Source organism: Rhodamnia argentea, chromosome 4 (assembly GCF_020921035.1).
Source record: "Rhodamnia argentea isolate NSW1041297 chromosome 4, ASM2092103v1, whole genome shotgun sequence".
Taxonomy (NCBI): domain Eukaryota; kingdom Viridiplantae; phylum Streptophyta; class Magnoliopsida; order Myrtales; family Myrtaceae; genus Rhodamnia; species Rhodamnia argentea.
Window position 1 is genome coordinate 23,201,735 of NC_063153.1, and position 26,540 is coordinate 23,228,274.

The 26,540-nt window shown below is 39.5% G+C and overlaps 1 protein-coding gene across 2 annotated transcripts; it reads right to left on the reverse strand.

Annotated features, from left to right (window-relative positions):
• Window positions 1-19,902: 19,902 nt before the first annotated feature.
• On the reverse strand, window positions 19,903-25,289 carry LOC115740633. 2 transcript variants are annotated; one of them, XM_030674157.2, is made up of 11 exons: window positions 24,831-25,289; window positions 24,137-24,214; window positions 23,963-24,022; window positions 23,441-23,573; window positions 23,019-23,262; window positions 22,625-22,729; window positions 22,409-22,537; window positions 22,035-22,084; window positions 21,844-21,941; window positions 21,372-21,656; window positions 19,903-20,560 (listed from the first exon to the last, which is right to left on the reverse strand). In XM_030674157.2, the coding sequence occupies exons 1-11, from the start codon at window positions 24,990-24,992 to the stop codon at window positions 20,051-20,053; spliced, it is 1,854 nt and encodes a 617-aa protein (XP_030530017.1). In that variant the 5' UTR covers window positions 24,993-25,289; the 3' UTR covers window positions 19,903-20,050. The 2 variants fall into 2 exon arrangements, with proteins under 2 accessions (XP_030530017.1, XP_030530018.1); XM_030674158.2 differs by having other exon boundaries at window positions 24,137-24,210; window positions 24,831-24,964.
• Window positions 25,290-26,540: the final 1,251 nt, after the last annotated feature.

The following is a 26,540-nucleotide window of genomic DNA, read 5'->3' on the forward strand; positions in this document are numbered from 1 at the left end:
GAGAGAGAGAGAGAGAGAGAAAGAAAGGACAACGTGGAGGTTCTAATGCGACTCCACACTCGACCGACCTCTAAAGTTTAACCCATCATAGTCTTTAATGACCCGGCATTTAATAATAATAATAATCCAGCAGGGCATAAACAATTCGTATGAGGATGTGCTTCTTTTATGGCTCCATCCATCCATATGGACTCTTCTTGCATTCACTGTGGCTCAGTCCATGCTCTTCTTCTTAACTTCTCAAGCTTTAGGCTCTCTCTTTCTCTCTCTCTTTTATTCCTTGTTTCTTGCTAACCCTAAGCATTCGGACTTTATATGGATGGCTCCGCTCATTGGGGACTCGGATAACCTTTGGCTACAGTTTGCTCGCGTCCGCCTAAATCGGGTAAGAGAGGATATTCGTCGAACCCACGCATCACGACACTTCGCGGCACCATTACAAATCTATCATCCTGATGTGGATTGAAGCGCTCTCTTATTTGCCAGGCTATTTAGTTGAACCTTGTGGTTCAAACCAATGAAGCGTGCTCTTAGACTGTTTAATCACCTCCAGAGGTGCGGCTAGGGGGTGCCAAATGGACCCGTGGGCCCGGAACCGGCCCGTTGACCGGGCCCACGGTTCCAACCCGGAACCGGAACCGGCCCTCAAGGGCCGGTTCCGGTTCATAAATTGTTGGAACCGGCCCGGAACTGCGGTTCCGGGCCGGTTCCAACCCGGTTTAAAAAAAAAAAAAAAAGAGGAGTAGGTTTGATAAAAAGAGTAATTGGGCTTTGGAACCGGCGGTTCCGAACCGGAACCGGAACCGGCGGTTCCAAACCCGGAACCGGAACCGGCTCTTCAAGGGCCGGTTCCGGTTCCACCTTTTTTTGGAACCGGAACCGGCGGTTCCGTTGAACCGGCCCCCTCTAGGTGCGGCCACCGAGGAAGAGTCAACCCGAGGAGCGGAGCTCGGACGAATCATTGGAGCTTGGACCATGAGCTTAGATGGACTTAGGAAACGATCATTTGCTTCCCGTCGACTTATATGCTAGTATCTTTGTTATTTGTAAAGGTTCTTTACTTGAGTGTTGGAATATATCGTGATCAACTCTTTTTCCTTGTGGAGAAAAGTGCCATTTAAGTTCTAAACCTTTGGCATTGGTGCCAATTCAGTCATAAATCTTTTATTGATGTCAATTCAGTAACAAACCTTTTGAATTAAGTCAATCCGGCCAATTTTGGTCGAAAATTCGCCGACGTGAACGCCGGTTGTCCTAAGTGACACAGCGGCGCTAACGTATACATTTTTTTTTATTATTTGAATATTTTTTATAATTTTTAATGTTTGAGAGAAAATAAAAATAAAAAATAATTAAAATTTTTTTAATTATATTAAAAAATACTTAAAAAATATCAACGTTAGTGCCAGCCATGTCACGTAGGAAATCGACGTCCACATCGGCGAATTTTTGGCCAAAATTGGCTGGATTCACTCGATTGAACAAATGAAAAAGGTTTAGGACTGAATTGATATCAATAAAGAGGTATTTGACTGAATTGGTCAAATGCAAAAGATTTAGGATTAAATTAGCACCAATACAATAGGTTTATAACTTTTTTGACACTTTTCCCTTCCCTTGTGATATCCACTAACATGGGTCCGTTCATGAATTTCGGGTAGAGAGGTCAAAATATGATACCAAAAGGAGTCGTAAATCTTCCGTGTATATCTCAATTTAATGTCTTTAGAAATTGTCTCGCCTGTTTTATTTTGAAATTTACTCGAAAAGTATTGCCGACTAACTTTTTTATTTTTCAAGTGACCAAGTGCGTCAAGCTTGTCTTGGTCCAAAATAGAAATTGCCCTCGATATAAGCTCACCCCTTTTTAGCCGACACTTGATGTCGATTAATTTGACAATATTAAAAAACTCGAAGAATATGTATGGACATCATATTATTCAGTATTGTCTTCTTTTAAACTTGGACATATGCTTATGGAAAGTCCATTATATACACGCAAACTTCCATGGCGAGCTCAGTTAATAGTGAAATTGTCAGATCAATGTTGAATGAGAATTCGTACAATAAAAAATATCCAACATTTTTATCCATTGATCCTATTGACCGCGTATTATATTACTGGTGTATCGCTTTCTTAGTGAAAATTTCTTGTTCTTAGTAGCCATTATCATGTTAATGCAGTAAATGATCTAAAGTTATGATTAAAAAGTATCTCGTTGTTGGCGCCCTACCGGGAAGGGTTGTAACACCCTTACTAGCGGTGGGTAAAGGCCTTGCAACCCTTGCCTTAAAAAAACGAGGTTCTTGGAGAGGGTTGTTCGCTCTCTTCCATCAATAGGTGAGGTTCAAAAACCCTTCTTAGAGATGATGGGCAAGCAGTCGGGCTGTTATGATGCACGTGTGAGTTGTATTAGAGAGGTCGGACATCGGATAATTGATGTGATGTAAAGCAATTAATATATTCAAATTAGCCTATAACTAATTACCCCAAGCTTTTGAGTTAAGTTTGATCCAATTGGATATATGAATGGGTTCCAACTTGAGCTCCCTCTTGGCGATCTCTCCGGTGAAGGTATCGGATTTCTGCTACGCACTCCTAACAAATGATATAAGAGCTTATGGTTGATCGGTGACCAACACGGTTTCTAGGCTGGTGGGCATTGTGGTATAGTAATGCGGGTTTGATGAGCGTTGATAGAGATTCAAGTTGAGATTTGTTTGTGCAAAAGGATACTTGAATTAAGGGGGAGCATATCTAACACTGGAGCTCATACATGAGGAGGAGATTATAGGATGTACGTGTGAGTTGTGTTAGAGATGTACGTGTGGGTTGTGTTAGAGAAGTCACACATCGGATAATTGATGTGGTGTGAAGTAGTTAATATATCCAAGTGGACCCATAACTCATTGAATTTTCAGTGAATGTGGGTCTAACTGGATATATTGACGGGCTTGAACTTGAGCTTCCTATTGGCGATCTCTCCAATGAAGGTATCGGACTTCTGATGCGTACTCCCAACAAATGGTATCAAAATTGATGGTTGATTGGTAGCCCACTCCCAATATGTATCGATTTTTAGTGAATATCTCAAGAAAGGATCTAGTGACCAACACGGTTTCCAAGCCGGTGGGTGATGTGGTGTAGCAATGCGGGCCCGATGAGCGTTGATGGAGATTCAAGTTGAGATTTGTTGGTACAAAAGGATACTCAAATTAAGAGAGAGCGGACCTAACATTAGAGCTCACATGTAAGGAGGAGATTGTTAGGATGTACGTGTGAGTTGTGTTAGAGAAGTCACATATTGAATAATTGATGTGGTGTAGAATAGTTAATATATCCAAGTTGATGCATAACTCATTAGTTTAAGTTTTAAGTAAATGTAGATCCAACTGGATATATTGACGGGTCGAACTTGGGCTCCCTCTTGGCGATCTCTCCGGTAAAGGTATCTAAATTCTGCTATGCGCTCTAACACGGGCGATGACAAATCCATTGCGCTCTCTCTCTCTCTCTCTCTCTCTCGCAATAACTTTCGGTTAACTCACTCGAGATATTGTCTATTTTATTTTAGTTAACTCACTCGAGATATTGTCTATTTTAACTCGTCTCACATTTAACCATATTATTTTGCCCTTTAGCGGTCATATAGGCACTTTCCCTTAAGTTTACCCATCTTAATAGGGTACCTCCCTATTCGGTGTGCAATTCAGTTGACTCCTGCCCCCTCCATCACTTGGAAGCCGTCCTTTATCTGAGTCTTCTCGCTCCAATGATCACTCCCCACCCTTGTTGGACCAGTCGTTGCAACTCTTATGCTAAGAGTAATCCAATATCACCAATTTTACTTTTTGGTCGAACAATATCACCAATAATCATTAGTAGTTCTCTTCATAAAAGATTTGGTATTGAAATATTACTCAAAATCGGAATATTTATCCCGAATAATTATCTCGTCATCCTCATCGGAATCATCTTCCTCGGACATGTGGTTTAGTATCATCTTCGAAGATGTGACTAATCTTGCTCGGGTACCTCAACTTTGTCGTCACACCCTAAGCCCGGCCGCCTTAAGACCTTTCCTTCTAAATATGGAGGAATAAGTAAGGTTTATCACAAACCTATGTATTCTACCTACAACGAGTGCGGGTTCCACTTGATGTTTGTAGTTGTTCACTCATATTGAAGATCAATCGCGGCAAGAAATAAGATTTAACATGAAAAATAAAAATTTAGGGTACGACGATATTCAATTCACAATGAATGAGTCGATGCCGTGATACGGGAGAAATGAAAGAGGAAAGAATTTACGGCCAGGGGCGTCCGAGGGGTACGAGAATTGTCGTCCTTAAACTTAACAAAGAGCTCGCGACAGAATCATAGCCTGGCGCTGGCGGACCAGGAGGCGCCTGCAAAAGAATCGTGCGTTCCTTTCTTCTTCTCGTATTTCCTGTCCATCTGTAATTTGTTTCCTTCCATTTTCGACCTGCCTCTGTCTCTGCTCATTGCATCGGCGAATTCAATTACAACCCTCCGTATCCTCCTCCATAATTTTTTTCCACCCACCTAATCGAATCGTCTGGTTCAATGTTCTGTTCCCTTTTTGTTCTCCTGGAATTTTATTTTATTTTCTTTTATGGAAGATGGATGCACTTGTGTTCATGTCCTAAGCACCGTGCCGTGTGATTTGTTGCATCGATCGATGAGGGGTTAAGAGGGGTCGTGCTCAGATTAGGGTTTCCATTTCGAGGGCTGGGTGTGGTGGATAGACCGTTTGCCGGTCTCCAGCCACAACGGCGGCCATAAGCAAGGGACAAGCTTGCCCAAGGCTGGCGAGGCTCCACCTCGCCTGTAGCCGGCACGGCTCAAGCTTGCCGGATCTGGTGATGTGGAGCCTCGCAGAGAGGAAATAAATTCCCTCACATTTGAAGGTGTTTTTTTTTTTTCCATTAATCGAAAATATTTTCCTTGATTAGTTTATTTTCTGTGAACTAAACACCAGAAAATCCAGAAATTTTTTTCCAAGAAGTTATTTTCCGTGAAACACACGGAGCCTAAGGGTCCGTATGGTAACGTTCCCGAAAAAGTGTTTCTATTCCTAAAGTGTTCCCGGAACACTTTGGAAACAGAAATGTGTATGGTAAAAAAATGTTTCCAAAGTGTTCCGGGAACACTTTTGAGAAACGGAAACACTTTTGGAGCAGAAACAAGAAACAAGAAAAACTTGTTTTTGTGTTCTTGGAACACTTTTTAGAAATACATTTGAAACATTTTTTAGAAACAATTGGGAACAATTTTGTTTTTGAACACACTTTTCTCTCTTTTGTTCTTGCATGATGTTGATACTTGATTTTTGATCATTTTATTTTAAAAGATTAATTAAAAATATGAAAAAATTCATAAAATTACAAAATCAACCTTGGAAGCTTTGGCCTAGCCTTAGCAACCAATTTTGAACAAAAAATATTTTTTTGTAATATTTGACATTTTGCAGATTTATTTTAATTATAAAAATAGCCGAAAATAAGGAAAAATAGTATTTGTGGTCAGAAAAATGTGCAAAAATAGTCCATATTCTTATTTTAATTCCCTTTTCATTTTGGTCTCTTAAATTTTAAAAAATTCAGTTTGGGACCACATGCCTCTTCATTGAACATAATCCTAAATTGACTAAAAAATTTCATTTTAAATCATTTTAGCCAAAATTTTTACTTTTAGAGTCATGACATGAGATTTTGATACCTTGCATTTCATTTCAGTCCTCATGTTTGGAAAAATTGCACAATTGGACTAAAATGACCTAAATGTACAAATATTTTTCATTTTAGTCCTCGATTTCACTCAAAATGCAATTAATATTTTTCTAGGGTCCCCGTTTAAAGGTAATCGTATTTTTAACTACTTGGGAACATTTACATGTAATTCATAATTGTAATTCTTCATATCTATAGAAAACATATTTGATGTTCTCGTTGTCTAATTCCAATTTGTCTTCTCTTTCAGCTTTTTTTTTTTTTTTTATAGTTGATCTCGTCCATATCATCATTTGATAAATCATGCATAAATTACTTATACAAATATTGGTCCAATTTGATTTAGTAAATTGAACAAATGCGATTTAATTTGATTTAGTAAGTTAAAAAGATAAATACATTTTAATTTTAATATATATAGTCCCGTTAATTAAATGAAAAAAATTAGGAACAATTTTTTTGCAGTTACCAAACGCATTTCTTTTCTTCTTCTTTTTTGTTCCAGAACAGAAATTTTATACATTTACCAAACGTGTTTCTGTTCTTTTTTTATTCCGGGAACATATTTTTTTTGCAATTACCAAACGCGTTTTTATTCCCAAAAATTGTTGCTAGGAACAGAAACAGAAAAAAAAATATTTCTGTTCTAAAAGTTGTTTCGGGAACAGAAACGTTACCATGCGCAACCTAAGATTCCAACTCCAATCATTCCAAAGTTTAGCTCAAAATTTTTCCGTCGCCATATGATTGCTAGATGCCTCCTTGCCGCCTCCTCCCTCGTGTATAACGATGAATTTCCCGATCTATCCAAAACGAAGAATCGGCCTACATGCATTGTATCCATCCCGCTCTACCGTGCGAAAAAAGTTTGGCGGCCAATCCCCGGTGAAAGTTCGATTCTCGTTGAACGATCCGGTTCACATCTTTCATCTTGCTAGAACGAACGCGAAAACGGGTCATGCGAACGAATTGAGCGGAGAAACTCACGACTTGCGGGGCATGAGCTGAATGGTCTTCGACAAGATCGCTCTAATCGCAACATTATCCATGAAATAATAGACAAAAATAGCTGTTCATCTTCGTTTCCATGCTATCCTTGTTCACTATGCCATTTATGATGCTTCCGTTGCCAAATGTAGACTCCGGTGGATCGGGCTGTGTGCCAACCCATTTTTGGGCTCCGGTTCTTCAATTAATTGGAGAGGTTGGAGGCGTTAAAAATTAGGGTTTCTGGGGTAAGTACCACCATGCTTTCATAAATCACGGGTCGAGGTCTTCAATGACTCGGCCCCAGCAGGCGTGAGCAGAGAGAAGAGCACAGGTAAACACTGGGGATTTCATTCAATTTAATGGTCCAATCCCAAGGATAACGTACTTTAGTCATGCCCGCGAAAGGGGCTCTCCAGGTTCTCCTCACCAGCTCCTGAATTTCTATGTCATGTCCCAGATTTTTAACTCGGTTATCGATCATTCCACCCCCCCTCCAAAAAAAAAAAAAACCTCGGTTATTGATCTGGATCTAGGGAGCCTCTTCAATCTATTTTTGGTGTATCTATACAGTGATTGTATTGAAGATGCTGAACCTAGATGCGCAAACAAACCGTAGTTAACGGAGAAAAAGATCATAGTGTGTGTCGTTTACTAATGATGATGCGAGATTCAGTAATTAGCCGAAGATAAACGCACAAACAAGCCGTATTTAACGGAGAAAAAGATCACAATTTGTGTCGTTTGCTGATGACGATGTGAGATTCATGAATCGGCTGCCGTTCATTTTGTTTTGATACTATTACAGATTCGTTGTTTCGGAATGAGAGTATGTTCATTGCAGCAGTTTGTCCTTAGGAAAATCACCAAAAAAGTTTTAAATTTATTCCAATTGTGTCAATTCATTTCTAAACTTTTTGCATTTTCGCCAATTGAGTTCGTCTGGCTAATTTTTGTCGGAAATCACTGACGTGAATGCCGACAGTCCTACATGGTACGGCCGGCATTGACGTGGACGTTTTTAACAATATTTTAATTTTTTTAAAATATTTTGTCTTTTCTTTCCTTTTTTTCCTGACTTACGGTAGGCAAAGGCGTCCCGACCCTCATCTGTCCTAAGCCAGGGGAAAAAATGAAAACAAAAGAATCATTGAAAAAATTTTAAATATTATTATAATAATATTCAAAATTGTCCACGTTAACGCCGGTTGTGCCATGTAGGACGAACAACCGTCCATGTTAGCGATTTTCGACCAAAATTGGCCGGGTGGACTCAATTGGCAAAACACGAAACAATTTAGGACTGGCTTGGCAAAAAAAAAAAAAAGTTTATGAGTGAATTGGCACAATTACAATATGTTTAGGATTTTTTTGGTAATTTTTTCTTTATCCTTTATTGTTATACTTTGCTGTTTGGGATTTACTTAGTTTTGATTTTCTAATATATAATGTTGAGATATGAATGAAATATTTATTTTCGACAAAAAAAATAGTCACTTATTGTATTTTATTTTTTAAAGAAAAATTATTAAGAACTAATATGCTCTTTTTTCAAAAATTCTGTGGAGCACTTTGCTGAAGACAATTACTTACCATTGAAGGAATGCATTTTCCCAAATTGCCACATTATTGGAGCTCATGGGTCTAGCTAGTGGGCAATAAGATGAACGAACTCCCGAATCTGTTTCATGAATCCTACTTTTAACTTTTGATTTTTACGAAATCTTGTCGTGTATATACTTTGATTTTATTTAATGCAAGACACCTGAATATTTCCCAAGAGCAATATTTTCAGATTCGCATTGCTCATTATTTCCAAAACTTGAATTATATCAAAAGTTTTGACAGGAAAGTAAACAAGTAAATTTTTGCTTATTATTAATTACAACAAGCAGGATGGGGGCCGTTTGACTTGTTTTACTTTAAGCAAAAGTTAATTGGCAACCGTTTGACTCGTTTTACTTTAAGCAAAAGTTAATTGGCAACTCTTTCCAAGACCCCACCCCACCCCCCCAAAAAAAAAGAAAAGGAAGAAGGAAATATTGTCTGAGTTGGAAGGATTATGAAATATTGCAATGGAGTAGAATTTCTGCTCTATAAATGCTTTTAGAGCAGAAATCCGTTTGGTAACGTAATTTCTAGGTCAAAAATCCGTTTAGTTACCCAACTTCATTTTTCTACTTATGGATCATTTTTTTGCTCTAGAATTAATTTTGGAACTATTTGAAGAAATAAAAGAATTACTTTTCTCCGGAAGTTAAAATCAGGAAGAGACAATCAATACCTAGTTTCTTGAAATTAATCTCTCCCTCAATCTACTTTTGCTTAGAAATCTACTTTTTGAGTAGAACTGTTGCCATGGGCGCCCTAAAAGCCCCAGGTATGATTTTAACGATTCAGGGAGTTCAACATTGACTAAAAGTTAAATCTCCTATATTTAGAAATCAAATTTTAAGAGAAATGACTACTGAAGCTAGCACGAGAAGAGGTACTTATACATGAAGTATCTTTTGCGAGAGGTCAGAATAAAAACATTTCATGTGAAACCATTTAATAAGAAACCTATCCGAGTGAACGGATAATAAAATATTTGACGTTAAATCCCGTACTTTTATATTGTCAAACGAAGGGATTCAACCTAAAAAAGCTACATAAATAAGGTCAAGAGAATAATCCCGTAATCAAGTAATATGAATTATCTGACAACGAAAGTGGAGGATTTAACTCCGAAGATCGACAAGTACGTCCTCAGGATCGAGCTAAAAACGTGAAAAGCGTCGATAAATGAATTTCTACTTTTTCACATGGAATGGACAAGAAAATATTGTCTCATCAGCACAATTCTAAGGGGATAATTACTTAAAAAGTAGTAAATCTATTGTATGGCGGCCAATTAAGCTCTAAACTTTTCAATTAGATCAATTTAGTTCTAAACTTTTTAACGATTTGCCAATGTAGTCATTTTAGTCAAATGTGGCCAGAAATCGCTAACGTGAATGTTAGCTGTCTTATGTAGCACGACCGGTGCTAATGTGAATGATTGTCTCCTTTTTTTTCTTTCCCTGTTCTTTTTTTTCCTATTTTTCTCCTCCAGTCCTCAAAAGCCATGGGCGAGGGCGGCCCTCGCTGAACGAGATTGGTATCCAGAGCAAACGGGTTCAACAGTCGGAGGAGGAGTTGCTCACTCTCTGCCATAGTGAGTTTCAGTTCCGAGTCAATGGAGGCTAATTCGAGGATTTTGAAGGGTGGGCAACCTACGATTCTGATTTTCCCCATTTGATCACCGCGAGAATCAAATCCAAGCTGCCGGAATCACTCTTCATGACCGTGTTGGTGAAGCTCTCGTAGTTTTCAAGCCTGCCCAACACCATTCCCAAAACCCTAACCACGATGTAGAGCTCACTCACTCTCCTCTCGGATTCGTCTACATTAAAGTTGAGCATCCTCAATAGCGCGGAGGGGTGATTGGTTCCTAGGTTGGCCGGTTCCACCCTTGAACCAGGAATCGGATCGTACTAGTTAGTCTCAGTTCGGTTCGCAAGTTGGTCTGGTTCCTAGGTTGGATTAGTCTGATTTTGTGCTTTGGCAATTTCCTTTTCTTTACTCTTTAAAAAAAAGGAAAAATAACAAATAACTTATCTATTTGGTATGGTCGATTAGACAGTTTGGTTATGTACTTGGAATTGGGAACTAGAACTATTATTCTCGGGTCCTGCAAAAATTGCCTAGCATTCGCTTGCTCGGTCTGGTCCGGTCTGGTTCCTATGCACACTTGTAGTAGCATGCTTAGGAAACCTTTGATCAACGTGTTCTCATCTGACTCGCTTGTGAAGCACGGGATCCTCAGTAGCGATCTCGCACATTCACCGGGGCCACCTTCCATGATGCTCTCACTTGTGGCTGGCGAGAGTGTCCCGACCCTTGCCTTTGGCCAGCGATCTCCGCCGGCCATCGCCCAGTTTGGTGGAGGAAAATAGGAAAAAAAAGGAATATTTAGAAAATATTCAAAAAAAAAAAAAAACGTCCACATCAGACTTGGTTATACCCCGTAGGATAACCAATATCCACTTAAGCAATTTCTTGCCAAGTTTATCTGAAGGACTATATTGAAAATCTTCAAAACGTTTAGAACTAAATTGGTCAAATTGAAAAGTTTAAGACTAAATTGACCGTTGTACAATAGGTTTAAGATATTTTGGATAATAAAGTTGAGGACTTTTTGGCAAAGTGTGAACCGTCAATCACACCTCCCAAATTATTCAAAATTCCAATCCATAGAGTCAAATGACTTTGACAAAATTTGGAGTTAATAAGGAGAAAAGTTCATTAAAAGTTTCAAATCTGGTGTACAGAATGTAGTAAAATCCCAAACATCTCAACTGGTGCAAGTAAATCACAACCCTATGCAGGAATTGCTCGTGAAACAGCAAAAAATCATCCATGCCGCAGCCTTAGATGTCGCCATGTAAGAAAAATTAGAGAAGTAACTACAAGAAAGGTTTGATTGCACTTGCTTTTGTATAATATTGATGAACTTTGGACCTGAGTAAAGTCTTTAAACCGCTTCGTCTGAACTCTAGGACATAAAATTCGAGGATATTCCCTGAAATGAAGGGAAGAAAAATAATCTCTGAAACCGTATCTATCCGGAAGAGGGTCATCTAAAGTGCTAATGATCATGCCAAAGAAAAGTATTATCGCCATTGCCAATGATCTTTTGTATAGTGGCATCCCGCTCTTGGGATGACTCATCGGAGCTTCAGCTCCTACATTGTCGACCTGTGCTTTGCACAGATCTTTAAATCGATTTGTCGATGACGTATCCCTGGTTCAAAGACATTGTGCGCTTCGTTGCACCGAATGGAACGTTAATTACTTGATTGCACGTCCAAAAAATAATTAGGACTTCTAATGCAAGTGGAGCCCACAAAGATAGTGTTCTTTTTTTTAATTTTGTTTTATTTATGCTTCTCCTACTTTTTTTTAATTTGCCAAACTTTAATAGGACGGACAAGATGCACCCCATGTCTATTCAATTAGCCCTCCGCTTTCATTTTCCACATCGAGACCAGGCCACAAACCGAACGAGGACAAGTGCAAATTGATGAAATTAAACTCGTACGTGCAATTCAAGAAGGGTCCAAAACACTTTGGTTTTTTCCTTGCAAAAGAATGTACGGGGTCTATGACTCAATGGGAACGGACGATTGACATGTACCAAACTTATGATAGCGGTCATGACTTTTTTGCTTTTGTTTCCTTTTTCTTACTTTAATCAATCTCATAAGTCCAATTTTTTTCTTGTGTATAACGTGATTCGCTGCACGAGAAAAAGATGAAACAGTCATATACCCATAAAATTAGGAAGTCCTAATCTTTATCGATAGAATTATCCATCTTTGTCGAGAAGAATTGAGCATGAAGCAGAGGTGATGGTTGGAGCTTCCTAAAAGATTATGATTTGTCTTTCCATTATAATACAAGCAAGGCATACGTAATAGAAAATGCCTTAAGTCGTGAGTCTTCTGGAATGATAACTTTGGTCACTAAATGAAAGTCTATGTGAAAGTCGTGGAGCACATGAAGTTATTGAATTTATTCAAAGAGATGGAGGAGCGAAAGGTTCTGCTACCGTGGCAGCATATCATAAGATTATAGAGGTGATTTGTAAAGCTTGTCCGCTTTCGATTGAATCAAATTTCTAACGCAATCGCTCACTCTAGTGTATAGGAAAGTAATTTCTTGCGCATCCCTTAATCCCGACTTAAATCACCATTTTGCCTGATTCGAGAAAAGGTCGACTTAATCTGGCGAGGGAAGATCGATTTGTAATCACTTGACAGTAAAACTGTCACGTCATTGATCTTTGTAACAATATTGACACTTTTTACCAACAATCGGAAGTTAGTTCAAGCTTCGATTTTGCCCCCTTTTTAGCTCTAATTTAAGATTGTATGAGTCAATGGGGACAAGGCCATTAGTGATCCTCCAACTTATGTGGATTGTGTAGATGGGTCCCTAAATTTATAAAATTTTGTTATCTCCTTGAATTTCATGATTTATGCAATCAAATTCTTCCTTTAATCACGCCTGGTTGACTGGTGTCATCATAACTTCTTATATGAAAATAATAGAAAATAATTGTAAAACTTGCTTCAATAAGACAGAAAAAAAAAATTAAGAAAGAAAGGTGCAAATTAAATGATGTGAAGCGCAACTAAAGAAAAGAGAGGGACTACGACAATTGACTGTCGGTTACCATGGTTGGGACCTTCACTATGTCCGCCACCAATACCGACGACTCACCCCAGTGCCATGGCATCAATATCAACCCTCGAGTCAATTAACCACCACCTTCACCACTACAGTTAGCTAAAGCCACATTGACATCTTACTCGGCCTTTGTCGCCGTTGCCGCTGCCGCACCTCTCTCTCTCTCCATGTCTCTCCCACCTGCATGCGTGAATGTGTCAGATTTAATTGACAACAAAGCTTGAGGATACATCCATACTTCAACGGAACCGAATATATACAAATTATGCCGGAATTTAATAGACGACAAAGTCTAAGAACGTAAAAAGGAAATTTAATTGACGACGAGGCATTCAGGAACAGCAAAGATACACACCGGAATTTAATTAAAGACAAGAATCTAGAAACTACAGCTAAGAAATAAGTTTGAATTTAATCGACGACACGGGTATGAAAATTATAGACTATAATGTAAGAATTGAAAGATAACATGTTTGTTTATGCGCGGTATTCAATAGACGAACACTGGTGTTTATAATGTTTATGACACAACCGTTTCAGAGTGGTTCTCCTGCAATTATAACCATGCCTTCACGTCTCCGAGGGTCCTTGTCCCACATCGTCACGACTCCATGATCTCATTTTCAAGAGGTTGCTCCCTTAAAATCTCGTTTTGATACTTCTTGTCCATATGCGTTGCCTCATCCATTCCTACTCCGCAATTTACCGGTCTTCGTAGCTTCACTCACTAGTGATTTCAAATTCGAGATTTTATAACTGCATTCTGACGCCCTATAGGTATCTGGTCTTCTCTTGGTCTTTTCAATTGGTGGTCTGTCAACCATTTCAACCGACCTATTCCGACAATCGTAAGCTGTCGGATATCGAGAGCTGATTAATGCCCATCGATGTACATTACTATCGATAAATTTCTTATGGTTGCCAACATTGGTTCATGTGTTTAATAACAACTTGTCTTCTGGTCACGTGCCTATCCATAGGGACGGCTTGGTCAGATTTTGGCTAAAGTACACTACAAGTGCCAAAAACTTATATATGACGCTCACTTTAATACCAAAACTTTCAAAACGATCACTTAAGTGCCAACTTTTTTTTTTTAAATAATCACTTAAGTGCCAACTCCGATTTGGGCTGGCGTGGCTCGTCGGAAATCCGACGAGATTTTTTTTTAATTAATATTTGAGCTAACGTGACTCAGTCTGAAACTTTTTTTTTTTTTTTGTATTATAAAAAATCACATACTTTTACTTTTATCCTAATTCTACTACTGTCAGCCTTTCATCCGTAATCACCGTTATTTAATTATGCGTGACTCAAATTTTCTCGTCGAACTTACCAATGAATTTGCGAAATTTAGAAACAATAGGTTTTAAGGACAACGGGATTTTAGATCGTTCATCCAAATATCTCCATGTCTAGCCGTTTTTTGGGATGTTGAGTGTCGAAAAGAATACGGAACACGCCGTCTTGAGTGACTCTGTATGTCCCAGCAATATGTAGGGAAGCAAGTAATAGAAGAGAAATTCAAGGGTTTTTTCATATGAGCTTTACTGGGGTATGATTCATTAACGATGTGAAAATATCATGTATCATTAACTAATAGTGATTATGGATGGAATGCTGTTGATGGTAAATTGAGATAAAAGTAAAAGTTGAAATTTTTTATGAGATAATTTTTTTTTAGATATAATTGTCATAAACACTTAAAATTTAAAGTTTTTTTTGGGTATTGGCCCCTCAAAGGAACCTTGAATTTCGTGCTTATCCTGTCCACCTATGCTTCTATGCAGTAGGGTTCAGATTAACAGGAGTCACAATGTACTTCTCGTACAGAGAGGGTCATGCCTTTGCCAAAGGAGTGGAAAGGTGTACCGGAAGCACATGAAAGCAGTGGCCATGAAGAAGGAATAGAACAGAAGGGTACGCCGGTCGAACGTAATGCTTTTTCGCCTACAAACGATCCTTCCTTCACGTGCCCCTCCTCCCCCCACGTTCATCCATACCTTTCCTCGTTGTCCACAGTAAGTGCACTGCATTCAGCCTCTGCACGTACATGTCACCCCCAATCAATTACATCAACGCCACATCCAAAAATCTGTTTGTAAAAGTAATAATCACACACACGGTCGCTGATCTCTCCCTCGATATGAAATATAGTCAATGAACTTTAAATTTACACGATACGATTTCTAAATTTTAACACAATATATAACGTCGGCCATAAACTTTTAATTTATGTAATATAGTCCCTGATTTAATTCATAAATTGTATGAAAATGTTTAATATTGTCCTTCCACATGAATTAAGGTAATAGATATTGAATATTTTTATACAGTCCAATGATTAATATAGCAAGAGGCGAACTGGTGGCGTTTTTCCTCCCCTTGGGTTTCCACCCGGCCGCCCACATCCTCCCCCAAGGGTTTTCTTTTTCTTTGCTGCTTTGTTGCCGAGGGAGAGAGGGGGTCCTCTCCCTCCCTCCTCCTCTCCCTTCCCTCCCTATTCTTTTAGATCTCCCCATCCCTCTGTTTGTTAATTTTGTGAACGAGCGATCGACATCGTCTACAAAAGTAAGCTCTAAAGATCAAAGTGCAAGTGTCTCGGAAGGATCTGCATACTCTGTATTTGCTCGCTCGCTCCAGTTCCGGGTGCTTGCTCTATATTGTTGAGCACTTCGCAAGTTTTCAAAGTTTTTTTTTCTGTAAATCGGATTCTCCGAAAATGATTTTGTGATAAATGGGTATCTTTTTACACTTATTCTCTTCGATCTAAAATGAAGATCTTTCTTTAAATAAAAACATATATAGTTCAAGGATAAAATTGAACATGTACCAAAAGTCTAGGAACCACATTAAACAAATTAAAAATTTAAGGACGATATTGGATAACATTTCAAGGATTGCATTGAACAAATCTAAAGTTGAGAGACCACATTGCACATTGAGTGAAAGTTTAGAGACCATTTTTGTCATTTACCCCTTACAAAATCATAAATCGATGCCAATCGATAGGTGGATAGAGAATGCAAGCATATAAGGAGCATCATATATTAACGAGCAAATGCACGAGCGAAATGAACCGGGCAATACCCGACTCCGGCACCGTGTTAGAATGTCCGACTCGAAAGCTTAAATTGATAGGTAAAGACATGTCACATTTACATCAAGAGCATATAAACCCCACTATCAAGCGATATGAGATGTTTTCGGTAATATAATAATAATAGAGTAAGTGAAGATTTAAGTAAGAAGATTACGTTCCGAGTGCGTGAGATTTCGAATTTCTCGTTTTGTGTGTTTGTTATCTTGGGTTCTTCCTATTCTCTTTTGCTTGATTAATTAACGGTAATGTTCAAGCAAAGTCAACATTACAATGATCAAACCTGCCGATTTTCTAATGATGGAGCTGGAATCGAATGATGGGGATCCATGGGTACGTGGAACCAACATTCTCCGTTTTTGTTTGTGATCATTATTATCATCATTACGTCGGCTAAATCTTTACATAAAGCCTCTTTATTTTGTTTGTTCATTTCATGCTTCTTATGGTAAATTCCCATATTCAAGAGTCCCGAATGAAGGCTTCCCGTTAGTGAAATTAATTTCATTTTACTCGTGGCTGTGAACTAGGGTTTATTGTTATTATTATTTTTTGGGGTGTGTGTTTTTGGTCCACCATAATGCTTCTCATTGGACTAAGGAAAAAGGGAATTCTTTACACGTGAAAATCATGTTAGGATGACTCCGTTTGGGGGAAATTATCAAAAAAATTCTAAACCTATTATAATTGTGCCAATTCAATCTTAATTTTTTTTTTTACCGATTCAATCCTAAACCTTTTGCAATTGTGTCATTTCGGTCTATCCGGCGAATTTTAACTAGCCGGCGCCGACGTGAATGCCAACCGGCCAGGGATCGAATATTTTAATTTTTTAATTTTTTTTATAATTTTTATATTTTTATATTCTTTTTCTTTTTCTTTTTCCCTTTTTTTTTTTTTTTCTACCCCCTCTCCTCTAGCCGATTGCCATAGTCAAACGACCGGTCAGAGGTGCTATCGGAGAGGCCGAGCCTCGTTGATGTAGAACAGTGGGCGCACAATTTACTTGAAAAATGCAATCACCAGAAATTAGGGCGATCCCACCTCCGATTCGAGTGCGCCCACTATTCTACATCACTCACCCGGCCATGGCCATCGCTGTCACCAAGCGAGGCAGCGACGGTTAGAATCTGGGCCGGCGAGGTCAAGCCTCGCCTGGCCATGGCAAGGCTCGACCTCGCTCGCCCATGGCCAAGCGGCGACGTCGAGGTCGAGCCTCGTTGTGGCCTAGCGAGGCTTGACCTCGTCGTCGCCGCCTTGCTCGAAGATGGTGAGGTCGACCCCCGCCATGGTCGGGTGAGGCTTGACTTCGTTGGTCGCACCTCTGGCCGCTCGCCGGACTATGGCAACCGACCGGAGGTGGGGAGGGGAAGGGGTAGAAAAAAAAAAGAAAAAAGGAACAAGAAAAAACATAAAAAATTTTAAAAAAATATTAAAATATTCTATCGCCGGCCAACCAAAATTTGCCGGATGGAATGAAATGACACAATTACAAAATGTTTAGGACTGAATCGGCAAAAAAAAAAAAAAGGTTTATGATTGAATTGCTACAATTGCAATAGGTTTAGGACTTTTTTAGTAATTTTCCCCACAATTTGTGTTGCAAAAAATGAATGGGTTTAAAAATATTTTCCTAAAAACAATCACTTGCATTGCTCGTACACGAAAGTATTTAGACACAAACGGTTGTCGATAATGACAATAATTTTCATTGGCTACTTATTTTAAGCAACGCATTTGATTGTTTTTAAAGAAAATAAATTTCAAGCCACTCATTCATTTTCCGTTAAATGAACGGAGCCCTATAGTGGGTTTCAATCTCGAATGTCTTATGAGCCTGTGACGGGAATTGGTGGACTTGGAGCAGAGGGTAATAAAACGCTCTATTGCTAATATATTGATAGCTCTGTTTGATAGAACTATAGCTTTATTGTGCTGTAACTCCGAGACATAACCTAAAGTCGTAGCGTCTCAAAGTTGGATCAGATAGCTTCTCAAAAGCTCATGTAAGCTGTTGTAATTCTTGATTCGTTTGTCGATCATCGCTAAAAAAAAAAAAATGCAGCACTCTTTTTTCACAGTTGAAACGACTGCAATAAGATCATACCAAACAATCACTTAGATGGATATGCATAGTCATATAATCAAATCGCCACTTGCCGTCAAATCATGCAAATGGAAAGTTAGAAAGTTACTTAAAATTTGCAAATCACCATCATCGTTTTGAGTAACTTGCTAGATGACATGTCTCTCGAGTCTCAAGAGTAACCATCTATTGTTTTTTCCGGGCTTCTTGGGCCTTAACGCTTGACTGATCCTCTTAATCTCCATCTAAATTGGAGATGATCTTCCTGGGCCCGGCAACCTGTGTCCAAGGACAGCTCTGTAGTTGGCAACAAGTACCCCAGACTTTCCTCTACTCTAAATGCTCTAACATGGTCCTCCAAAGAGACAAGCTACTTCCATGTAAGCAAACATTTGCAATTTTCAGGGCATCAATGAATGGGCGGAGGCACTTGCAGGCCCACAAAATATCGTACCGGCGATTTGATGGGTCTTCGCAATGAACAATTACCGTCGGGCCCGACTGATGCCACCGGGCATTGTCCCCGTCTTACCTGATTTGGGGAGCTCAAAAGAACCAAGCCAGACTGGTGTTCTGCTCAGAAACAAAGGGTTTAAGAGTTTGGTTCTTGTTGGCTCTCTTATCTCCTACATGGGTACACGTCCATGAGGCAATAACAGCACATGGCTCATTGAAAGAAGGGCCAGATGCAATTGATGCCTCAAGCTGGGGCCCCAAAATTTACCACTCTGTCTCGTTACGGCTTCTGAATCTGATTCATCAAGGAAGCTTCATGGCGTTGTGCCTAGCAAAACCCTCCAGCATAAAGGGTCCAAAAGGTGGGCCTTCACAGCCCATTACTCACGTCCAGGGGGAGGAAAACAATCAAGTGGGTAGAGGAGAAAATGTGAAAGGCATGGACAAGATCCCTTCTAGGCCTTTTACCAATTTGGGAAATGACAATACTTTTGATCGTACAATGCCCCTCCAGTTCACATTCTAACATAATCAGCATATGAAAGTAACTTCCCAATAGAACACGACTTCCGGAACAACGGTGCAGTTATCTATACGTTAAAATTCATTTTGGCTTCAATAGCGCGCAAAAAAGAGCTCTTTCGTTCATTTTCCCTTGCCCAATCAACAATGCCTTCATCTTCAGTCCACTTCAACTGGCAAAGCGTATATCTTTCAGTATCTACATCTTTGTATGGTTACCTCATTTTGGACCTAAATAACACAGAAACACCTTGACGGGATCGTACCTGTGCAGTAGGCCTCTGAAGTTTCCCGAGCCATTCCAGGGCATTATTGTCCTGCACACGGAAGCAATCTTAGTCCCGGGGGGCAGGGGGGGAAGGAGGGGAAGGGAATCAACCATGGTAAGAGTAGCACAACACACGGAGAAACACCCATCTGAGTGAGCTCGGAATCAAGAAATGAAAGAATGCACCTAAACCTTCCAATAGCTACCTTCCATAGCATGCTTGTCTTTCCCTGTTCTCGTTCCGCATATCAGCTAAGTACCTTGAATGATATCATGATAACCGGACTCCTAACACCACCAGACCACAGTGCAATTATCAGGTATAGTTTATCATGCCATGACCAATCTTTTCCAATTGGTCCCTATTTGTTTGCTCGCACGAAATTGTCTGTTCCAGAAATTGCCTTTCTTGAAATCAGATGATCAAATCTCTGAATTTTGAATCAAACACACAGATAACAGACAGAGATAAGCAAAAACTCGTAAACCAGACACGAATAATGCATGCATTTCTACTTTGCCAATTGTATTACAATGGGGGGAAAACAGTCATCAATCACGAGGGAAATGAATTAATGAATGGAGGTCTTCATGATTAAGCTACTCAATCACTCTTTTCCCTATTGTTACGCTCCGCTCCAATTTCCACAAGAAGAGTCAAGATGGCCTCGCACATCTCACTAGCATCAGGCTCGCTCGGGTTCCTCTTCCTTGAAGAGTATACCATCCATGCGTGGTCGAGTTTCCGGTCGGGTCTAATCACGTATGATCCAGGAACTTCGGCGTCACGGCACGTCACCACCCCATCACTTTTCTCGCCATACCTTAATTGGAGATGGAGAGCACAAATAGCCATAGCAGCAGAAAGAGGAATGGCAACAGGAACCTGACCTCCTGGCAATACGAGATCATCCGAGTTCTCACTGCCGAAATTCAGAAGAGGAAGCCATGGAAGCTCTGCATGGGCTATGTGCGTCATTGACGCAAGTACGCCCGGAGCTATACTTGCTTCAGAATGGAAAGAAATAAGAGGGATTTCATCTGGAAGCTTGTTTTTCAGGATAAACTCCTTCCTCTTTTCATACGTGAGGTCCTCCAATGCCCGTATATCACCCTAAAACAGTTAACCAATAGATTTATCAAGTCAACAAAACAGAACAAGAACAGGCCAGGAAGGTTATCCTTGATGCAACATGGATTTCATCATTTAAGGAGCTGAAACAGAGAATAGAAAAGCGAAAATGGATAAAAGAGGTGAGCACGAAAAACTCCTCAATTAAACTTCCTGAAACTTTATTGGTTACAGAAAAGGCTTGCAAATTGTCAAGGAAAAAGTTTTGATGTAAGGTGAAATGCATATCCTAACGCTCATCACTGATCACATTTGTATTTCTGCAAATTGTTTAGAAAGCATTCCCAAACTTGCTGGACCAATGATGTAATGAATCTAAATGAGTCATGTTCATAACCAGAATCAAATTAAAAGGCTTTAAACCAAATAAAGTACTAAATGACTCCTTGGCAGTTCTATGTCCTGTGCAGTCAACTTGTCCTTCCAAATTTCACTTAGTCCAGCTTTATGATGGCAAATGCCCAGCGTAATCTTATCTAGCTTAATAAAAGTTCAAGAATAAAAGTTCAAGAATGAATGAAGTTAAAGTCATCTTTCACAAGAATGCCACAGCTCAAAGAATGATCGTCCAAGTTGGAAGGTTGGATTAGGATGTGATTGGAAGGTATTGCATTGCAGAGAGCATTCTGTGATCAATAAATTCTTTTAGGATATTTGATGGAATGTCTTGATTAATCTCTAGGCTTTCCATTATTTTTGCTGCTGAATCGTTTCACATGTAATGAAATGGAAATAGATGAGTTGCCATTTCATACAAGATTATCCGAAGCAATTCTTTCAGTGAATAGAGCACCTTAATTAGCTTGCAAATTATGAGCTCCATTATCCTCCTGGTTTCTTTGGCAGCAATCTGGCCTTCGCGAAGTATATCAGAAGCTACAGGAGTGCCGCCATATGGGCTCTGAACCAGTGCCAATCCAGCAACTTTTCCTTTCAAGTCATCCCAGAACATTGACAAGGCGGCTGCAGCATCCACCCCGCCTTTGCTGTGCCCCAATAACATCACACGCTTACCCGACCCCCAGTAGAGTTCCTCGATATATTGCTTTAGTTCCCACGCATTGTGCTCCACAGACGCCTTTGTAGAATAAGATTCAAAAGAGCCACAAATGATTGTCCAACACCATAAGCTATGCCAGAAGATAACAGAATTTGATGAAAAGAGCATATATGCATAAAAACCTATATAATTTGATGAGTGGTGAAGGAAAAAAGTGTTCATGGTTTTTGCAGTGAAAAATTTTGTAACCTCAAAACTTAATCACCTCACTATGGATTTTCGCTATGTGACATGTCAAGCCCATTTTTGAGAAGAACCTCTTGGTGCCAACAAAGTATAAGGGACCATGATTGCTAAAGAGACCTGTAATAAAGTTCAATTTTTTAGTGCCAACTTAAGGGAGTTAAACGAGAATGACTGTTTAAATTGCACGAAAAACAAAGAACCCTAATGAACCTGGTATGAGTAGATAAAGGAATGAGTTGGGCAGTCTGTGCTCCCCATTCCTGAAGAAGTTGAGAAAGTTAAGACCAGGGTAGTCATCAAAACCATGTACAAATAAAAATAGATTAAAAGCAACACAATCTAACACCGAAAAAAACAAAGCAGCAAAATCATCTGGCAAAGATGTTCTAAACGGGTTGAAGATAGCCAAGCCAAATCAGGTTCTGGAGGACATCAAACACTATAAAGGGATGTAAAATTACTTATTCAAGTACTAATTAAGAAACAAAGACATTCAAGTGGAAATGGCCATGATGTCTATTGCGAAGAAACCACAATTTCATGCTTGAAGTAAGAATGAGATGAATATTGTCAATATCGGATACCTTATAGCTTCAAGAATTTCTAAAAATTTTGAAGTGCCATCCTCAACTGGAGCCATATCAGGATTATATTGCAACCATCCGATATCATCAGAGGAACCATGCAACGTCCTTTGAACTCGCGAGATAACACTGAAATGCAAAAGTAAACGTGCAGAATGAGATGCTCTAGTGCACACATCTTAGTATTTTACTCATTCAAATGCAAACACTTATTACCTACTAAGTTGAAGTTGCGTGCATCTGACATAAGAGAGAGAGAGCCTCCAACAAGCCACAGCAAACTTAAAGGCAAGTTTCAGACAAAGTAAAGGGAGCATCAACCTAGACACAGGCAAATAAAAATAAGGATAAACAAGGAATAATACAGAACACAGGAAGACAAACTGACAGGATAATTCCGTTTGCCAACAAGAGAGAATCAGGTCATAGGAAAAACTAGCATGACTGATCAAAATGATTGAGAATATGTAGTGCATCAGTTCTTCAAAGTTACTAAGGTAAAATAGATTCTCAACAGTGCAATGAACCATAAAGCACAACATAGATTACAAAATGGGAGACGAGATGCCTATCTTTTTTGGAAGTAGTATGAAAGATGTTAGAGCCATACCCCTGAAAAATGAAGGTGACACCCCTAAAATTGTCATAGAATTCTGCAACTTCAGATCTCGCATTCCCAAGAAAATCTTCCTCGACAACCATGGATCTTTTTTCATGGATTCCAGGACTTGAAGATGATGGACCATCCTCAAAAGCAGATTTATATGTACAGTCAATTGAAGATCTTGGGTGGCAACCAGAAAAGGCAACCAAGTCTTCTGAGTATCTATTAACATCTCTTACGACAAGATTTTCTGGATCATTGAAAACGAAAAGGAAAGCATGAACAGAATTTCTTCCACAGATATGAGAGAAATTAAAAGGAGGGATGAAAACTCCAGACGCTGAACAATGAGAATTCATGTTGTAACAACAATTATATAACTGACAGAATTCGCACAACATACAAGGGAGCCAGAAAATGAAACTTACCAATAAAGAAAAGAAATTGCTGAGTAATATGAGAGCTCAATGCCAGAATATGAGAGAAAATACCATTCACTGATGAGCAGAGCCCCAGGTTATCAAGTGGACATAGGATATTTCTCAAGGCATGGCAAGGGGCCTGATAAAAAGGCCAAAAATTAGACCTGGAAAAGAAATTTCAAACTTGGAAACGAAATCATTTGAAGTCCACAAAACAAGATGTGAACACCACTTAAACTGGCTGGGATCTAGGCTATTCAACAGATCACTGTAAGATGGCAACTGAACATCTTCCAGTGACGTCTTCGAACAAAGGGGTATAATAACAAACTAACTGGAAACCCGCGCCAAGCTACTCGATAATCCTATCACAATCGATGTTTTAAGATGAACACTTCCAAATATCATGAACTCAGGTACATGGAGAATCCAAGAATTTCTAGCATTCTCATATACTCGCTATAAGAATAGCTCGTATGGATACACTGCACATCTGGAAGCAAAATCTGATCTAAAAACATGTCTCACTGTATTCGCTAGCTGATACCCACGTCCATCAAGAATGCAAGAATTTGGCACATTTCCAACCTGATATGATCCAGTAGAAAGAGAAGAAAACAAATGTAAGCTTATGAAATTCAACTAAAAGAGCTTAGTCCACACACCGAGTTCTATATGATCAGGAAGATTTCTGATACTCACGGTGGTATAAGTTTCAGATGTCTCATCGTTGTTGTAATAATCGCCCATCAACACATTAGCTCCGGGAAGTGTGCCTTTGTGCATGGAAACATAAACATAGTTTCAGAAGCGTAAAGATGATATAGTAAAAAGAGCTACACGCAAAAGAAATGTCTTATGAACAACATGACACGAAGGTAAAGGCCAGCAAGTTATTTCAGGGCTCATGTCTTTTGGACCTATAAAAAGATAAACCAGAGAATATTCAGGAGTCCCATATTCATCTAACCTCTCTGATCTAGTACATCTACACATTTAACTTCACGCCGAGGAGGTGAATGGAATCCGGAAGCAAGAATCCCGGCATTGGTTTGCCGATATTGAAGTTCCATATTCTACAATTGGTCATAATCACAACCTTACTACACAAACATTACCCTCGTGCACAGTGCACTCCACAGCACATTCCACGGTCAACAACAAAAAACCAAGAAGCGAACTTTAATTGCTACACAGCCTGTCCGAAATACACCAGAAAAACCACGATTCCAGATGAGATGGCACAGCTCAAAAGGCACCGGACAGAAAACATAGGGCAAACACAGAGCAAATGCGAATCAGATAGTAAAAAAGAAGAAGGGGCAAATCGACTCTCAGACATTGCAGACAAGAAGAGAAGGAAAGAAACCCGGCAAAGAAAAGGGTGGAAACTTACACAAACGAAGCTCCAAAACGCAAGGAGGCGGCTCAAATCTGACCAAGCCACACACAGAACGTGGTCACATAAATAGTCGCAAAAAAACCGTGGCTTTTCCCAGAAATCTTGGGATGCAATGATAAAGAAAGAGAGGGACGAGCCGGACGAGAAGAGGGTCATGGAAACGGAGTGGGAGCGATTGAATAATTGCTGGTCTTTATCCACTTTGCTTCTTTTCCTTCAATTCCAAGCGTCCCCACCACCTTGAGGTCACCTTTTAGCATTACCCACGGAAAAGAATCAATTAAAAATGTTTCCTTTTTCTTCTGGTTGCGAAGAATCGAAGCAACCGATGACAGAGAGCACTACACGTGAATCGGATAACAAAGCAGCGAGTCCGCGTCGGCTCGAGAACACTGACCAATTCTTTGGCCTTTTGTTCGTAACCGAAAACGAGAATTGGGACTACCCAACCAGATATGGAGCGGGTCGAAAGCAGTGACTGCGCTTTGGGTTGCTTCGGCGACAAATGGCGGGGAAAGATTGGACACGTGGCGCGCTCGGGACTATCGAAGTATCAATGACCATGCCCCATTGCATCGACGTCGGACCCACTTTTCCTTCGTAAGGACGACATAAATAAGGGACCATTTCAAATTTCGCTCGATGCTAACCCCAGACATTGGTTTGTATATGTTGTAACCTCGTCATTTAGCTTTTTCTTGTTCAACAAAAGTTAGTATTAATATCAGCGAAAGGCCTCCTCACCGGCTAACATGAGCTTTTTCGTTATTTATTTATTTATTTATTTCCTTTTTCTATTTTTTTAATTGAAAAATAAAATAAATATATTGGCGGGAGGGTAGGCTACCTTCTTGCCTATGGCTGTCGCTCCACCACCCAATGGGGTGTCGGCAATGGCCAACGGGATCAGCGACCCTCGGCTAGATATGGGAGGGGGCTAGCGGGCCCTCGCCTCTAGTTGGCGGAGTTGCCGGCCATCGCCGACACCACACCAGCGGTGGGGACGATGGAGGCACAAGTGAGAAGGTAGCTCTCTCACTTGTGTTTTCTTTTTTTCTTTTTACTTTTTTAAATTTTTAACTTAATTTAACTAAAAATTAGATTAAAATTGTGTTTTGAGAAAAATGTCTTTGACTAGTTGGAATATTTAGCCGATCGGTGGGTGAGGTTTGGCCCTTATTTGCAATAATCATGACCACTTTAAGTCATTATTTGAGGCGATTTGGCCATTTCAAGGGCTTTTTAAAAAAATGATAGCACTTTAGATTTTTATTTGAAAATTTCCCTTAATATCATGAAAAATACAAATCGGTAAACCGACACATATACCTAAACTTAATTTTGGTCTAAAAAAAAATCAAATTGGTATTCACGTAACGTGGTTAAATCAAATTAATAGGCCAATCCAAAGACATCCTCTGCTAATATTCCGTCCTATATCCCGTCAAAATGTAACCGTGCCAATGCACGAGGCATATGACTGCAAGATACATTTGACATGAAAAATCACAGATTGGACATGAAAAATCTATGTTCATTGACACGTATGCATTTCAATGAATGGTATACTTGCATCAAAGGAAAATACTTTGGGATTTATTGCGAGATGAGAATAAAATTTGAGGTGAATGTTTCATGAGGCACCACATTGGGTTTTTTTTTTTTTTTATAGTATTAATACTAATGCATTTCGACATGCGGACC

Coding starts and splice junctions, on each gene's coding strand:
- LOC115740633 (XM_030674157.2), bottom strand. CDS start 24,992: ATGACCCTCTTCTCGTCCGGCTCGTCCCTCTCTTTCTTTATCATTGCA. Junction 23,574..23,962: donor GGTATCAGCTAGCGAATACA/GTGAGACATGTT, acceptor CCTTTTTATCAG/GCCCCTTGCCATGCCTTGAG. Junction 22,085..22,408: donor GAAATTCTTGAAGCTATAAG/GTATCCGATATT, acceptor CAACTTCTTCAG/GAATGGGGAGCACAGACTGC.